The sequence below is a fragment of the Dermochelys coriacea genome, chromosome 1 (genome assembly GCF_009764565.3).
Source record: "Dermochelys coriacea isolate rDerCor1 chromosome 1, rDerCor1.pri.v4, whole genome shotgun sequence".
Lineage (NCBI taxonomy): Eukaryota > Metazoa > Chordata > Testudines > Dermochelyidae > Dermochelys > Dermochelys coriacea.
Genome location: NC_050068.2, coordinates 62,117,000 through 62,135,490, shown reverse-complemented (window position 1 = coordinate 62,135,490; position 18,491 = coordinate 62,117,000). Strand labels below are relative to the sequence as shown.

The following is an 18,491-nucleotide window of genomic DNA, read 5'->3' as shown; positions in this document are numbered from 1 at the left end:
ACAATTTTCTGGGCAAACAATGGTGTACTGTAGGTTATGTTTTCATGGTTTCCTGGTGGTTATAAATCCTGAATGTCAAAGATTTGGCAAAGTGCCATAAGAACTTATTATTACTAAATAAAAGGAAAAAGATGTCACAGTTTATTTTTAAAGCTTCCTTTTAGTTCATATTTAGTTCCTGTTTTGTTCTGAAATGTTTTTAGTTTGAGTAAGTCTTAACATTCAGAAAAAGCCACTCTGATAGAGTTCATAGTAGCAGCCGTGATGAAGTGAGCTGTAGCTCACGAAAGCTTATGCTCTAATAAATTTGTTAGTCTCTAAGGTGCCACAAGTACTCCTTTTCTTTTTTCTGATAGAGTTATCACTGATAGGATGACCAGATAGCAAATGTGAAAATCCGGACGGGGTAGCGGGTAATAGGCGCCTATAAAAGACAATGCCCCAAATATAGGGACTGTCCCTATAAAATTGGGATATCTGGTCACCCTATTACCAATTGTCCTGAACACTGAAAGGTATTTTGAAACAAAGAGGAACTTTCTGTCATAAGCTTGTTAACTGGAGAACTGCAGAACTTTTGAAATTTATCTACGGTAGGGATGACAAGTATACAGAATATGTAAATGCTCCCTGGGAGCATTTTCTTAATGGATACTGTCAGGTCAAATTTGACTCCAAGTGTATTTGACTTCCTCCTTAGTCCTCAAGAGTGGTGGAACTTGTTTGTCCCACCTCTGTGACCTCCTTGGGATCAGTGGGCTCCTGGTTCTTTATGTTCCAAGCCCCAGCAAATGCAAGGATTGTAGCCCCTAACTTGCTAGATTTCCTGGACTATACAGGTTAAGATGCAAGTGGTAGTAGGGTAAATATATGCATGTGTAGCCTCTATGACCTCATGATGCATCTGAGAACTACCCAATGATGATGGACTAAACAGCAGTAAGAAGAAACTAATACTTTATTAAGGGAAAGAATAGAGTGAAATTAGAAATGGTGTGCATGGGAACAAGGGATGAAAGGGGAAAGTATGGAAATCAAGCACAAGGCTGAGTGTTCGAGCTTGCTACAAAGGCGGGGTATCTCTCACTGTGATATGGACAGGTGCTTCTTTGGGGTATCCTGGCACAAGGGAAGCCAAATGGCTGACAGTTCTTTCCTGGCTAGTGGAGCCACGGGTATCGTCTTTGTGGCTGAGAGCAACTGAGGAATTCTCTTCTTTCTCTCAACTACTGCTTGTTCAGGCTCAGTGTGCATGTTTGGGTAGCCCCAACTGTATGCAGGCTGTCTTGGGCCTACAATTGGTCAGATCCCTGGTTCTGTAGGTCCTTCTCCTCTCAGGCCGCTTTGGTCCAGGAACATGGGTTAAGCCAACCTTTGGGGGATTCTGAAGCATTCTCGGAGGATCCCTGCTCCAAGTTGTTAAGCCATCATTCTGCTTTGTGTCATTTCTTCCTGCTGCTACTTGTGTTCTGTCTGTGGGACAGCTCCTGCTTACAGGCTGCTAAAATGATAGGGGAGCCTCTATGCACTTCTTATTAATTCAAAAGATGTTGCCATAAAATGAATACATCCAATTGAAACACCATTTTTAATACAGATTAAAAAATAAGAAAAGAGAGCAAGAGCCCCTGCAGCATATACAAGAGTTATATTGTTGTAACAGTGCAAGAGATATTGACTGTAAACTTTGAATATGTCATCAGACTTGGAGTACAGGTTGGAGACTCTCTTGCAGCACTGAATTTAACAAATGGTTGGGGAGGAATGAAGAGAGACGTTCTCAGGGGCTAAATTAGAGAGAATGGGTTGAGACTGTGCTGTCACTGCCTCAGTCTGAGCATCTCTCGAGACAGATTTCCCATGAACAGAATCTTCTCCTTCCTATTTTCCCTGTCGTAGGGCCTGATTCAACTTTCATTGATATCAACAGGACTCTTTCTATTGAGTTCAGTACCAGTTGGGCCAGGCCCTAGCTGAAGAATCTGGAAAAGACGTTGGGCTTTTTAACATTTGTGCTTACCTATCACTAAGGCCATTTAACCTCAGGAAAAGTGGGCAGGAGAAGGGAGAGGTAGCTGAGTGCAGACCTCAGAGATCAGCAACTTGGCTAGAGCTGAAGAGAGTGTTTGTGTGGGCGTCGGTACAGGTCCCCTCTTCTGAACGCCCGATTGTTTGTGAAGCCCTTGAGAGTTTCGCTGTTGTCTGTGCACTGGTACGGGCTTACCAGAAGACTTGGGTGGTTGTTTTTGGCTGGCCTGGGGCCTTTTTTGTTTTTTGCAGCCCGCTAATTCATTGGACTGGGAGCAGGATCTAGTCACACACAAACTTCCACCTGCCTGAAGCGTGGGACTGAAACAGTTAACCCACCTCGGCTGGTCGCTGGAGTGGGGAGTTGCCTAAGGTTGGCAGGGCCGCTCCTGGCCCCCGTGGCTGATGCACCAGGCCAGTTACGGCTCCAGCGTGCGGTGCAGGCCTGGTCAGCGCCGCTCCGGCTCCACCGAAAGGAGAAGAGCCGAGAGCTGCCGGAAAAGGTCACGCGGGAGCCAACAGCCGAGCAGCCCCTCGCTAGGCCGCTCAGGGACAAGGGCAGGACCCCCTCCGCCTAGCACGAGGGTGCCCCTTCTCCGTCCAGCCTCCCCCTCCCGGCTGCAGGGGGCGGGTGCCCGGCCGGCCCCCAGCCCGAGCCTCGGGCCCGCACGTGTCTCAAGGGGGGGGGGGCGCCTTTTACGGCGCGCGCTGCCACGTCTGCCCCGCTTCTCCGAGCCCCCGCCGCCTCCCCTGCTCACGGCCGCCCGGGCTCTCCTCGGTCCGGCGGCTCGCGCTGTCCCCATCGCCCAATAGGAGGCGAGGGCAACTCGCACATGACCTCTTCCCGCCCGAGCGCACGCGCACGCGCACGCGAGCGCGGCCCGGCGAACCTCGCGACGGTTGGCTGGCAGTCGCGCGAGAGCTGAGGAGGGGTGGGACGGAGCGGAGCGGAGCGGGCCCGGCGGCTGTGTGCTGTGGAGGGGGTGTGACATGGCTGCGGGCGCCGGACGCCGCGGAGTCAGGTACGGCCTCCCCCTCCGCCGCCCCGAGACCCTGCCCGACGCGCCTCCGGCCCCGCTGCCCGTGACAGAGCCGGGCGGGCAGCGCGGGCGCTTGGAACGGTCCGGGCTGGCTGCAGCGGGGGCGCTGGTCCCTCGCTCCCGGGTCCCGTGCGGGGAGGGATCCGGGGCCGCGTCTCCCCCCCCCCCTATCACCGCAAGGGGAGCATCGTTGCCGCCTCCCTGCGCGGAGCGCTCTGCAGAACCCGCCCCCGCCCCGGCTGGGAGCTGACCCAGGTAGCGGCCCGGGTGCGTGTCGCAGCAGCGCTGGGCTCGCTCCCGGGGGCGTCGCAGCAGAGCGGGGGATGGCGAGCTAGTTTGCGGGACCCGTCAGCGAGCCCCAGGGGCAGGGCCAGGTGCGAGGGTGCTGGGAGTCTGGGCAGAGGCTGTCCTCACCCCCCCCCCCCGCACGTATTATAATCTTTACATCAGCTTCCGGCTTGTGGATGCTGAGTAAATGTGAATTCTCTTCCTATCCCCCCCACCCCCCAATTTGGCTGCTGTATAAGTGAAGGGCTTTTGTTTTTTTGTTCTTTTCCCCCCTCTCCTGTGAGGTCTGGTCTCCTGGCTGCGGCGGGAGAGAGCTTCTATTTCACTCTCCTCGACTTTATTTTTGTGAGTTGATCCCTGTTAGTGGTAGTGTCTGTCTCATGGCTGCTGGAAACTTTCCCAAGCAGCCAATTTCACTTCTGCCCCAAAGTTCTGAATAACATCTGTGCGCCGCACTAAGATCCTGACTGGAATTCTCCAGTATTATTGTAATACAAATAATAAAGTTTAAGCATAATAAAAACGACTGGTCGTCTGAATTTCACTTTGCTGCTTCTTGGGAAAGATATGAATGGTATAGAAGCATAGAATATCAGGGTTGGAAGGGACCTCAGGAGGTCATCTAGTCCAACCCTCTGCTCAAAGCAGCACAAAGTAGAGTAGAGGCATTGGAGCTGTCCATCTCAGATTCAGGAAAACAGCATTGCATGTGTTCACGTTTGAAAGATTCTTTCGGATCCTTAAGGATTAGCACTTAGATATGCTAATGGAAATAGATAGAAACTTGGTTTTGAGATCCTAAATTATATGTAAATTGGTGACATTGGACCTATTAGGGGAAAGTCTCCAGTCAATGTGAATGACTAGGCAAGTGGATTTTTCATGTCTTGTTTTTATGCCTAACTAATTACATGGTTAACTATTCATGCTGATCAGCTTTGTAAATTTCTTATGAAATTTCACTGCCCTGCACAACATTTAAAAGTCCATTCTCTTGATAATGAAAAAAAATAGTGATATTATTTACTCTTACTGTGGATGGACAGCAAAAGAAAATAGAATGTTGTTTTTTTCCCCCCAAAATGGTTCACTTGTGATGTCACAGTCCCTATTCTCTTGCTAAATTCTACTCATCCCGGGCAAATAAGATTTTTTTGATCAAATAATAACTTTTAATTTTTATGGTGTTATTGTTGCAGCCACACTTTGTCTCATTCTGTTGTATAATTTACCTTTTTATATAAAAAAGACAAATTAAGCTAATGGACCATTTCTGTTCTACTGAATAATGTTTTCAGAAAGATTTTATTTGATAATTTGAAATTTCATATCCAGAAGCAACCCCACTCTCAACATTTTTGATGGTAATTATGAAGTTTTCACAGATGGATCAAGTAGGGTTTGTTTACTTTAAGCAAACATTTGACTTTCCTTAAAATGGTTTAAAATTTATATTTTAGGGTAGGAAAAACATATTTACTTTTGCTTACATCTACCGTTCTACTTCAGGAAAACTGCAAAATAATGAAAAGTATTTTTGAGGGTTCTTCTGGTTCCTTTGCTAGTACTGCAGAAGAAAACGATGGCCATACTTGGTCAGACCAGTGGTACATCTATCCTGGTATCCTGTCTTCTGACAGTGGCCGTGGCCAGTGCCAGATGTCTTGTTCTGTTCTGTTCATCCCCTCTGAAGCAATTACCAAGTGAACCATCCTCTGTTGTCCAGTTCCAGCTTCTGGTATTCAGTGTGTTAGGGACACCCAGAGCATGGGGTTTCATCCCTGATCATCTTGTCTAATAATAAATGATGGACCTATTCTCCAGGAACTTAACTAATTTTTTTTTAACCCAGTTATACTTTTGGCCTTCATAGCATCCCATTGCCATGAGTTCAACAGGTTGATAGTCTGTTGTATGAGGAAGTACTTTCTTTTTTGTTTTAAACCTGCTGCCTATTAATTTCATCAGATGACTCCTGGTTCTTGGATTATGAAAAGTGGTAAATAACACTTCCCTATTTACTTTCTCCACACCATTTATGATTTTTATATCCCCAATTAGTCATCTCTTTTCTAAGCTGAATAGTCCCATTCTTTTTAATCTCTCCTCAGGTGGAAGCTGATCCATCACCCCTAATCATTTGTGTTGCCCTTCTGTTACCTTTTCCAAGTCTAATATATCTTTTTTGAGATGGGGCGATGGGAACTGCATGCAGTATTCAAGGTGGATTTGTATAGTGGCATTATGATACTTTGTCTTGTTATCTATTCCTTTCCTAATGGTTCCTAACATGGTTAGTTTTGTTTTTTTTTAAACTAAAGCAGTTTATGAATAAAGAACGCTATACTATTTTTATGATTGTGATGCTATCATCTGTGTACACTACCAGGAAATAAACAAAAATAGCCATGTTAATCTTGACTCTGTCATTAACATGGGAAAAAGATGAGGACTTGGTGTTTACAATGGTGAAAGAAAGATTATTTTTAAAATTCTAAGAAGGCAGAAGAAGAGTAACTATATTTAACATTTCCTCACAGGTAATTATGCAGCTAGAACATGCCCTAAAATGTTATATTTTGTGATAAAGCATGAAAAAATAGACTGCAATTGCATTGGAGACAGTTTTCAAACTTAATTTTGTTGTTTTTTTCAAATAGCAGAATGGTCAAGTCCAAATTATAGACTAAAGATTTTTAAGCGTTTTGTGTATTTATCCTCAATTTTAATGTACTGTGGGTGTATGCTCTTTTTCTAAGAGATGTACTGCTTATTTGTAGTGTTGTCAAAAACACTGACTCTCCCAGCTTTCAGTTTATATACAAATGGCTATGCTCAATATGCAGTTGATCTATTTTGACAATTCCATAATAGTAGTGTAATCAGCAAATAAAAAGAAAATAGAAAATAGTTTGTTCATTTTGGTTTATTTTGTTTTTTGTTTTAGAAGAAGTGATATTGAAACTGATAGCCAGAAGTTCATCTTTTTTTTTATGAACACTATAAACATGGTATTAAGCATACATTTCTGCAACATATGTTTTAGGTTTTCTTCCTACAAATAAGCAAAGATGCAACTGTTGAATTGAAAATCGTAATATAATTTGAAAATGGCCAGCTCATTTATATTCATAAATTAAATTGTTTTTTTTTAATCTGTAATTATGGAAAATTTGTTTTTTCTGTGCTGATTGTGTCATGGAAAATGGTGTCACTCTGAACTGCAGTAGACTTTAAGTGTGGTATCTGTCTCATGTCATACTTTAGGTATGATGATGTGACACAACAAAGAATATAACAAAATTAAAATAAAGGTAGCTTTTTAAAATTATCATGAAAATGTACCAATCCATGGACGAAATCTGTTCACCCAACGTTTACCATGATTATGATTATAGTGGAGGCAATTTACGGACCTGTCCAAAAAAAAATGACCATGTGTGAGCAGAATTTTTCTAGGCTCCCAGCTCTGCTATTTAAAGTGATAGAGGTCACATAAAACATTGTAAAATCATTAGAAATTGGAGATGGAAAAGACCTTCAAGACTTTTTAGTCAACCCTATTTCCAATCCAGGATTGTTAAACTTGGTGTTATAGCATAAAATTGCAAGAGTTTATGTTTTCTCCCTCCTTTCATAACTTTCTGAACAGCTCAATAATGAGATTGAAGTTTTTCATGCTTGGTCCCTGCCTAAAGGTGAGCTGGAATCAGCCAGCCAAGTACCTGAGAGAGAGAGAGAGAATGCTTGGTGACACCTCAGAACCCTGGCTGTCTCTGTCCAGTGACCCATCTCCACCTGTGACCATCCCTGATGCTTGAGAGGAGGGAGATTTAAAAAAACCTTCCAGAATACATTGGGGGTGGGTGAAAAAATCCCTTCTTGACTCTGGCAGGTGACTGGCTGAAACCTTGAAGTATGAGCTTTTAGGAACATTAAGACATAAATGGGAAGTGAGCCCCTTGGCTATTGAGCTCTGTCCACTATCATCCTAAGCAGCTCCATCATACAATCACACTCATAAATTTGTCCAGCTCTCTCTCAAAACTAAGTTGTTTGTCCCACAGCTCTTATTGAGAGGCTGCTCCAAAACCTCATTGCTCTCATGGTTGAGGACTAAAGTCTTTGCTTGGTTTGGAAAAAATGGTTTTAATTTAACAAAGATGTGTGCAAAATGCACAATTGAAAATGTCTTTACATTCTCTGGCGTGCATTTGAATATAGATATATTAAGTATGTGTGCACATCAAGTTAAATTGTAATTATTATTATTCTGCACCAATAATGACAGTGACACAATTCTGGTAAGTTTCATGGCCATTCAGCTACAACAAATTGAAATGTTAAAAATAAAGTATTTATCGTTTTCACCAGGCACTGCTCATCAAGGGAACTTGTCCCACTCGCTATTGACTAGAAGGAAGTATATTGGTTTTAATTATAAGATTTTCAAACATTTTTTCTTTAAAAGAAACTAAATATAAACTTTAAAGGGGCAGTATCTTTTCTAAAAGGCAACATCTGCATGGATAAAAAGTTTATAAAAATGTTCAGTTTTAAGATATCTTTTATCACAAAATTGTGGAGTCATTACTTGTTTTATCAAAATTAGTTTTCTAAATATATGCTAGGTAAAGGGGAAGCACAAAATAATGACATGATAAATGTTTTTCTGTAGGTATTTGTGAGCTGACTTTCTTCCATGACTACTAAGATCAATTAAACCATGGATACTTGTACCAGGGCCCGAAGCAGTCAAACAAAGCCTAAAGTGTCAGTGAAAAAGGTAAACAGCTATTTTGTGTTTTTTTGGGGTTTTTTTTTTTAAACCCTAATTCTTTGTGATCTGAATCTTGAGAGTTAGCTTGAAGAAAATAAGCTGACAGGTCCAGTAAATTTTCATTTTTTGTTTTGTCTTAAAAGGCTAAAGATTTAAGGAGGCATGTGGTTTTCAAATTGCTTCTGCTTTGTACTTTTGTAATCAGTTGCAGCACTATTATGTGACTGAATCTGGGAAACTGAGTAACTTAAACAAAGGACAAAGTGGACTTACCTCTTGGTTCATATTTTCTGTAGTTCTTATGAAATTTAGAAGGTTTTCAGAAAAATTGCGACTATTAGATGATGATTACCTTATTTAGCAAACCTAAATATTTTATTTGGGAGTAATAGGTATTCATATTAGTATACGGTTTCCTACCACAAAAAAAAGCATAGATATGTTGTTTACAATCAAACCTTATTTTGTGACATTTGTATTAAGGATGTTATAATAAAACATATACCTCTACCCGATATAACACAGTCCTCGGGAGACAAAAAATCTCTCATAGATGAGACCGCGTTATATCGAACTTGCTTCCCCCCCCCCGACCCTTGTTCCCTGACCACTCCCTCCAGAGACCCCCATCCCTAATCACCCCAAGGACCCCATCCCCTACCCTGCTCCCTGTCCCCTGGCTGCTCCAACCCCTATCCACACCCCTCGCCCCCTGACAGGCACTCACCGGCAGTAGCGGGAAGCAGAGCAATGCAGTCACAGTCCACTCCACTCTGCCACCTCTCAGCCATGGTGCTCTGCTTCCCGCTGCCGGTAAGTGCGGGGAAGTTGGGGAGAGGACGCCCTGCATGCTCACCTGCGGCAGGAAGCGGAGTGACACGGCCCCAGTCTGCTCCACTCCGCTACCTCCCAGCTGCGGTGCTCCGCTTCCCGCCGCTGGTGAGTGCGGGGAGGTTGGGAAAAGGACGCTCCCCGTACTCACCTGCGGCGGGAAGTGGAATGACGCGTCCCCGGCCCGCTCCATTTTCCTTGCCCTGGCCCCAGCTGTGTCGCTCGGAGCAGGGTTTGGAGAAAGGTTCCACACTCACCTGCGGCGGGAAGCGGAGCACCGCGGCTGGGAGCTGGCGGAGTGGAGTGGGCTGGGGCCGGGCTGCTCTGCTTCCCCTGCTGCCGTTGAGTGCGGGGGGATCCCTTCCCCCAAGCCTCCTCCCCCGAGCGACACAGCTGGGGCCGGGGCGAGAGAAGCGGAGTAGGCTGCTCCCGGCCCCCCGCTAATCTCCTGGGCCACCCTAGGACTGCAGGGCCCCCAAAAGTGCCCCCCAGCTCCTGCTTCCCAGATCCTGGGGAGGGGAGCCCCTTACTGCCCCCGAGACCCTCTGTCCTTTATCCAACCCCTCGGGCCTGGCCCGGCATCCTTAACACACTGCTCAGAGCAGCGTGTCGGAGCTTTATTGCATTGTATGTGAACCCGCATTATATTGGGTCGCGTTATATCAGGGTAGAGGTGTATCTACAAAAATTAATTCCACCCGAGGTTCTTGACTGGCTTATGCTCAAGTTCACATGAACTTCTGCTGGGCAGTGCTTTTGATGAAAAATAAAATCTGTCCTCCATTTCTTATGGAGGGTATTTATAACTGTTGTTGTTGTTGTTTCATTTAGGGTATGATGTTTAGCAGCTTTAATAATCTTACATGCTTTTTTGAAATAAGTCATTTTAGATTGGGGAATATTGGAAATCTTTTCTCAATGATTTTCTTTCTGTTTAAAGCTAGATTTTTCTTAGTGCTCTAAAATCTACAGTTACTCAGATAGCCTTGAAATTTGGTGTGCCTCATGGTGGTGCAGGGTTCTGACCAACGAGTTCCCGAAATACAGCTCCTGAAAAAAACAGCTTTTCTTAAAGTTGACGGATTCTAGCAACCTGCTTTGCTCACAGATAGAGATCAACCCAGGGCTCAGACCATTGTATCACAGTTGCACATACTCAGAGTTACCCCCAACAGAGTGCATGGCATCGACCAGCCCTTTAGGGGGAAGTCAAATTCAGATGTTGACAAACGTCTTTGCATGCCTACTGGATTGTGTGGACAGAAGAGTTAACAGAATTGTTGGCCTTCAAAGTTGCACACAAGCTGGATGTTCAAGGGAATATACAATAGTTCTTTGAACCTGACCCACCCCAGGCAACGTCCGTTCTAGTCGCACCTTGGGCAGGAATGTTTAAAAGGTGTGGTGGCATATCACTAAATTCTGTCTCTGTTAGGGCTTTGTTTTTATTTTATAAATAAATATAATCTAAATATTTTTATAAAATATATATTTTATATATATATATGAATGCTTGCTGGCAGGATAAAGGCATTTTATGTTGTGGAGGTAATGAGAGGGGTTGGGAAGCCTGTCAGCTCCACATTCTCCCCTTCTCTCTGTGCATGTCAGGATTGGGGGTAGGTCGGGGGAAGGTCTGAGCCCCTTTCTCTCCACTCCCCATGTGAGCTGAGATCCAGGGTTCCTGCCCCCAGGGGGTCTGAACCTCATTCCGTGCTCCTCTCTGTGTGTGCGCCATGGTCTTGGGGGTCCCTGTCCATCTAGGAGGGTCTAGACCCCTCTTCCTGCCCCCCTCATGTGACCTGGGATATGGGGGAGGCATTGCTTCTTTGGGGGTAGGAGCCTCCCTCTCTTCCCTCCAGGTGTCTGTGGCAAGATCTGAGGGATCTCTTGCCTATCTATGGGGGTGTGACCTCTTTCCATGTGCCCCCTCATATGAGCCAGGTTCTGGAGGGCTTCTCTTTGTGGGTGGATCTGAGCCCCTCTCCTTTCCCCATCTCATGTGAGCTGGGATCTGGGGGGGGTCCCTTGCCACATGGGGTGTCTGAGCCCCACTCTCTGCCTCCTTTTTTGTGTGCCAGAATCTGGGGTTAGCCCTGCCCCACTGGGAGGGAAGCTGTTGTATTGATATTGATCTCAAAGGCCTAAAGAACTAAAGCTGTTTGTAAACTCTTTGACTATCAACATTAAACAGATAGATAAGTTAAGCAGAGGCCTTGGGCTCACCAAAATGGGCTGCAGAGCTGCTGGCTGCCACTAGGGGCCGCTGGACTTGGCAGAACGCAGCTTGCAAATAGAAGACACTGCCAGCCGGAGGGGGAGAGGGAAGGGGTGGGAGCTGGTGGGTTCCCAGTTGCTGTAGTTCTCAGCAAGTCCTGAAGGAAGGAGGCAGCGTGTAGGCAACTCCATACAACAAAGCCCCGGACCCAGCATCAGGCTGTTTCTCCCTCTGAATCCCTGGGCTCTGGGGAGTAGGGGGTGCAGGTGGCTGGGTTTGGGGGGGGTGTCCACAACTGGGCTCTGGAGGGGAGAGGGAGGTGCAGATGTCTTGTTTGGGGTTGGGGGCGCCCCGTGGCTGGGCTCTGAGAGGGGGAGGAGGTAGAGAAACAGGAACTGGGTTGTTGTAGGAGTTTCTTAAATTCTCTGCTCCTGGGGGAATTTTTTTCTGTATTGTTAGACATACTTGCTGACAGGTATTTTGAAATAAATTACCAAAATAATTGAAACTGGCGTGATTATATAGTGTTATTTTGACAAATAAAATATGCAAAAACTTGCAGAATTATAATTTATTGTGTGCAGAATTTTTAATTTTTTGGTACTGAATTCCCACAGGAGTAAGGTGGAGAAGAGAAGGATATAGGACCATGATCAGTATTCCCACTTGGCCTGCATGCTACAATAATCACTAATTCCTACAAACACATATTCTTTTTGTTAACACCCCTCCCCCACAACACCTCACGAAATAAAATGGCGAAAAACATTAACACAAAATTAAGATTTCCTGGTGAAAGCTTGTGTCTTTTCAGAATTTTGAGTTCACAAAACTCAGACTTAAGAAAACTGGGGAATACAGAGTTAAGGTACACACTTGTATAACCTTAACTCTGCCGTTTGTAAGCAGTGACCCAAAACACCCATAATACTCATACTCCCACTCTGTCATTTCGCTATACAAGAAAGGAACTACCTGCACCTGCCTACACTTCATTTGCTCTTCTGACAGTATACTACACTTGTGAAATTTAGCAAATACTTCACACTTACATCTAAACCTGTACTTTACCTTACTCATCAGTAAACACAGACTGTGCTCACATCCCATCTCACTGCTGACAATTCCCATGGTCAGAGACCCAACATGCACCCTCCCATGCCTTGGTACTGAGACAACCTACCCAATTTTGCAACAAAAAAGTGCAGACTAGCTCTTCATTGTTCACATGCTTCTCTTTCCTTTGCTCGTACATCTGGGGTGGGAGCAGATCCTGATCTCCTCATATCACAATCACAGCTCTGAGACGCTCTTCAAGCTAATGACAGGTTTCAGAGTAGCAGCCGTGTTAGTCTGTATCCGCAAAAAGAAAAGGAGGACTTTTGGCACCTTAGTGACTAACAAATTTATTTGAGCATAAGCTTTCGTGAGCTACAGCTCACTTCATCGGATGCGTTCAGTGGAAAATACAGTGAGGAGATTTATATACACAGAGAACATGAAACAATGGGTGTTACCATACACACTGTAAAGAGAGTGATCAGGTAAGGTGAACTATTAGCCGCAGGAGGGCTGGGGGGAACCTTTTGTAGTGATAATCAAGGTGGGCCATTTCCAGCAGTTGACAAAGTCTGAGGAACAGTGGGGGAGGGGGGGAAATAAACATGGGGAAATAGTTTTACTTTGTGTAATGACCCATCCACTCCCAGTCTTTATTCAAGGCTAAGTTAATTGTGTCCAGTTTGCAAATTAATTCCAATTCAGCAGTCTCTTGTTGGAGTCTGGCATTGAAGTTTTTTTATTGAAGAATTGCCATTTTAGGTCTCAGAGTAGCAGCCGTGTTAGTCTGTATTCGCAAAAAGAAAAGGAGTACTTGTGGCACCTTAGAGACTAACAAATTTATTAGAGCATAAGCTTTCGTGAGCTACAGCTCACTTCATCGGATGCATTTGGTGGAAAAAACAGAGGAAAGATATATCTGTAATCAAGTGACCAAAGAGATTGAAGTTTTCTCTGACTGGTTTTTGAATGTTATAATTCTTGACGTCTGATTTGTGTCCATTTATTCTTTTACGTAGAGACTGTCCAGTTTGGCTAATGTACATGGCAGAGGGGCATTGCTGGCATATGATGGCATATATCACATTGGTAGATGTGCAGGTGAATGAGCCTCTGCTAGTGTGGCTGATGTGATTAGGCCCTCTGATGGTGTCCCCTGAATAGATATGTGGACACAGTTGGCAACAGGCTTTGTTGCAAGGATAGGTTCCTGGGTTAGTGTTTTTATTTTGTTGTTGCTGGTGAGTATTTGCTTCAGGTAGGGGGGCTGTCTGTAAGCAAGGACTGGCCTGTCTCCCAAGGTCTGTGAGAGTGATGGGTTGTCCTTCAGGATAGGTTGTAGGTCCTTGATGATGCATTGGATAGGTTTTAGTTGGGGCCTGAATGTGATGGCTAGTGGTGTTCTGTTTTTTTCTTTGTTGGGCCTAGCCTGTAGTAGGTAACTTTTGGGTACTCTTCTGACTCTGTCAGTCTGTTTCTTCACTTCAGCAGGTGGATATTGTAGTTGTAAGAATGCTTGATAGAGATCTGGTAGGTATTTGTCTGTCTGACGGGTTGGAGCAAATGCCAGCAATGCCCCTCTGCCATGTACATTGGCCAAACAGGACAGTCCTTCTCCTCCCCCCCCACCCCCGCTGTTCCTAATGTCCATTTGCTTTGCTCACAAATACACCTCAACCAACTTGCCCCACCTACAGTCTCCAACATTCAAACCATTCAGTACAGCTACAACTCACACACTGAATGAAGCTGCCGTGCTTGTGGATAATTGCCACTTGTGGCTATTGCTAGCGGGGGGGAGGGAGGGCATTGTCAAGGTTACACAAGCATATACCTTCAGTGAGTTTCCTGGTTTTCCAAAGTTTGAGTTTTGCTGCACCCGATGTATTGAAATGACATGAACTGTCACTGGAGACCTTTCATTTTGTATTTGTATTATCGTACCATCTAGGAACACATAGTGTTAGGAGCTGTAGAAACAGAACAAAAGGCAGTCCCTGCCCCCAAAGAGCTTGATGCTGTTATTGAGATACAAGGCATAGTAGTCTTTGCATTCTGTTGTAAATTTTTTAATAAGTTTTAAAACTGAATTTATGTTCCAGAATATATATTGCTTTATGAGAAACTGGTAGTTTAGAAAGAGTTGTTGAACTATATTAACTTACTTGTTGCAGTTCTCAAATTGGATGTCCAGTGAGTTTTAGGGGGCTTTGGCTGCCCTTCCTTTATTATTCTTTTACTACAATTCTAGCCCTTATGGTTGTAGAGAGATCCTTGAAAATGTGAACAGATTGTGAACCTATGCGGTGATTTCTGCCTGAATCAATAGGTATGAATTGTTATGCTAACCTCAGTCAGGGTCCTGTGGACTCTGCGATTATGCATCATTGAATTTAGCACCTAAGATATGTCATGAAATTCTGTTTGTTTGTTTTTTAAACCATGGAATTCTATATTTTCATGCAGCCAGGAACCCATCAAATTGTTTTCTGTCTCCTAGCCCTGCTGGGATCTGACTACAGCTCTCTCTTGTCCTCCACATTTCTGCAAAAGGGCAGTTAATTGGATTATAGAGCATGCTCCTTGCTTTGTTCCATGGAGCCAGCCAGCATGGTGATCATGATCCACCCTCCCTTTCCTCTCTTATTGAACCCCTCCTTGCAGTCTGGCTTTCCTTTTCTGCAGACTCGGACCAAAAGACGTACGAGAATTTTTATCAACTACTGAGATACTTCAAAGGAGTTTTTAATTATCTGCCAAAGGATTCGGGTGCATGGATGTGGCCATGGGAGCAGCCATCTTTACAAAAGAAACTCATTGGATTCAAGTGAAAGCTTCAGAGTTTACTAGATCGGAAGATTGTTTAATTAAGGGGCAACACTGTAAACGTGAAAGCACTCCAATCATCATATTGGATGTATCTGCAAATAGTGAAACTTGTAAGCCTAATATAATTGTAAACGTGTCTGATTTTGTAGTTTTTTTTATTATGGTTGGTAGCTGCTGCAGCTAGTCAATCAGTTCCCCTCTACAGTGACAGTCACCTGAGAAATTCATGATATGGCTACAGATCTTTGGGAACAGCTTTTTAGAAGAGTTCAGGAGAGCCAGTAGCCCTTACTACAATGTGATGAAAGTACAGATGGCTTTTGTTCACTTTTTAACATTTGTTCAGTATGAGTGGGAAGCATTTTTACATGTGGATTTCCTGTTTTACTGTCTACTGAGAGGATGTGGCAAAGTTTTGAATTGCTGCTTTAAGCTAGGAAAAGAAGTGACAAGGATCCTTGCTGAATACAGTTTTTCTTTGCTGAATACAGTACTTCACTGGTCAGCACTGGTTTGCTCCAAATGGTTCTCGGGGTGAAATATGAACATCCTCAGTGTAACTAATATGAGTGAAGCCTTTGTTGATCAGTTGCTGAACTAGGACTCTTCACCTAACATCTCACAGATATCTGGTTGTCTGTGTGGGAGGAATAGGCAGAACTAGCAAGTGCAGCTTTGAGAATATTCATGTTTTGGGCCATAACATAACTAGGAATTGGAGTTATATGCATTGGTTGCTATTAACAACAAATTGTGCTCCTGACTTGTGGATGAAGATGCTCTACCTCTACCTGAAACCTGAGTTCTCCTTCAAGTGGTTGTGCACATGTACATTCTATTGCAGGTGTAAGTATGCACTTGAGTTGGAGACACTTCCCCCCAGAAGTACGACTAGGTGGTATATGCAGATCTGTTCTTTGTTTTATCAGATGAGGGCATAAAAGGGTCACGTCTGCCGCTTTCTTCTCAGTTCCTTCTCACCACCTATGGTGACAGCTGGAGCTCCCCATAGCGTTTGCTTCATTTAGCCAGCTTTTCAGAACTCTTTTAGTGTTTACAGTTAGTTAGTTTAGAAAGTATTTTTAATAGTTACCAGGAGAATTTATTATAAAAGGAAAAAAAAATCCCCAGGATTTAAATAGCTTGCTGTGTGCAGGGCTGTTATCCCTGTCACAGATAGGCATAAGAGTGCTTGGTTTCTTTCAGAAAACTTCAAGTCCAACCCAATGATTTAAGTGCATGCCTACCTATAGCTCCTGGGCCACATGGCCTTGTGCAGATACATAACTCCACATACCAGACTTCACCTTACGCTGAATGAAGGCCTGCAGACAGTGTTCATACTTCCAGGCACCCTCTGAACATGCAGATTTGCGTATCTGCATGAGTGCTTCAGTCTCTACATTGGTGGCTGGATCTGTGAAACGCAAGCAAAGAAGTTCCATTTCTGTCCCCAGAACCAACTCTGACTCTGGTAATAGATGCATCTACCAAAGGCTGAAAGGGCCTATCTCAGTCAACTTCAGGCACAAGCTGTTTTGTCACCAGGAAGTTTTACTCCACATAAATATGCTGGAGAGCCAAGCTATTCATGGGGCCTTCAAAATGTTTATGGTCCACCACCAAGACCCAGATGATACAAGTTCTTATGAATACCACCACTGCTATGATTTATCTAAACAGGTAGGGAAGTGCAAAATCATCTCAGCTATGCCAGGAACCTGTCCTTCTATGGATTCTGTGTATAAGAAACTGTCTCCTGGAATGTGTTCCACCTTCCTAAGTGAGGAACACAATTGTGGATTCCCTTAGCAGGGTTTTCGTAGACTAATACGAATGGTCAATCAGAAATTACGTTCTCCTTCAGATTTTCCACTACAGAAGTATCTAATAATAGACTTGTTTGCAACCATCCTGAACAACAGGTGCAGGAGATTTTGCTCCAGAAGGGTCTGCAACCCGGCTCAGTCAGAGATGCCTTCCTTCTCCCTGAGTCCAGTCACCGTTTCTGTGCTTTCCTGGCAGTTCCTCTCATTCCAAGGTTACTCAGGAAACTGAAAAGACACAAAGCAACATTTAATCCTTATCACACCATCATGGTCAAGGCAGCATCGGTATTATCTCCGTCTGGTTGCCAATAACATTGCCTCTAGTCAAGGATCTCCTGTCTCAGAACCAAGAGAAGTCTCTACATCCCAACCACCAATGTCTCCACCTCATGGAATGGACAGTCCCTGTGGGGTGGATTGATTTAAATCATGACAGTTTAAATCACCAAGTGGAAAGCCTTCATTTAAATCATTGAGTTCAGTCAGCTTTTCCATTTGTACCTCAGTTGTTTTCTAAAGAAAGGTGCATTCTCATTAGTTGATATAACCATTAAAACATGATGATTTACAACTAAACAGAGCCTTAACACTAGATTTGGCACTTTTTTTTTTTTTTTTGCTTACTAGGAGTATACACTTTAATATACTTTTATTTAAGAAATTGTATACCTTAACTATGGTCGAATTCTCATGAGAAATTGTGCTCCGGAGAGGTTCAGCTCATCTTGGTGAGCAGCAGAAAAGAATTCACTAGAGCCTCATATGAAGCAAAGTGGAAGAGATTTTCAGTTTGGGTGCAGTCTCAACAGTTTTTGCCCCATCCCGCAGAGACTGGACTGTCTGATGCAGCTGAAGTCATCAGACCTTTCAGTTAGTTCTGTCAGAGTCTATTAGTTTCCATTTTGCATTGCCTCTATCAATAGAAGGATTTTCAGTTTTCTCCAACCATCTTGCTTCCCAATTCTTGAAAGGTCTGTTCAACATTTACCCTCCTGTGTGTGATCCTGTATCTGTATTGGATCTCAATCTAGTCCTCTGCAAACTGTAAGGACCACCTTCCTACCCTGCCCCCACTCTCTCTTTAAGTATATGGCTACAACCTGACTATCTTTCTTGACTATGAAGATAGCTTTTCTGGTGGCAATCGCTTCCACAAAGAGTGTTGCAGAACTTCAGGCTCTCCTGGCTAACAAGGTTTTCCTTACCTTAGGCATGACCTTTAAAGAATGGCTTAAAGTTAGCTTTAAGTTTAGTTTATCTGAACCAAACCCTTCATATCCTAGTGTTTTTCTGAAAAATCTCATTCTTCCCGAGCTGAAGAAAGATTTCATACCTAGGATGTTTGTAGAGCTTTGGCATTGTATCTGGAATGCACTAGGTCCTTCAGAATCTCTTCACAGCTTTTTATAGTCTATACAGAGAGAGTTACGGGTCAGTCAGTGTCTGCTCAGTGATTTGGATTTCTGACTGTATGAAGCTCTGCTATGGTCTTTCTAAAGTCTCTCCTCCACCAAGAATAATGGCTCACTCCACCAGGGTTCAGTCCACTTCATCAGTCTTTCTGAGCAATATCCCTCTAGCTGATATCT

The 18,491-nt window shown here is 44.0% G+C and overlaps 1 protein-coding gene across 4 annotated transcripts in view; it reads left to right on the top strand.

Annotated features, from left to right (window-relative positions):
* Positions 1-2,933: 2,933 nt before the first annotated feature.
* AKAP11 (A-kinase anchoring protein 11) overlaps positions 2,934-18,491 on the top strand; it is a 69,592-nt gene continuing 54,034 nt past the window's right edge. For 2 of the 4 annotated variants that reach the window (XM_038401250.2, XM_038401243.2), the window contains exons 1-2: positions 2,934-3,050; positions 8,035-8,142. In XM_038401250.2, the coding sequence (XP_038257178.1) occupies positions 8,083-8,142 (60 nt within the window). In that variant the 5' untranslated portion in view covers positions 2,934-3,050; positions 8,035-8,082. Of the gene's footprint in view, positions 3,051-3,645; positions 3,702-8,034; positions 8,143-18,491 lie in introns of those variants that run through there. The other 2 variants (XM_043504542.1, XM_043504541.1) reach the window with 1 other exon arrangement.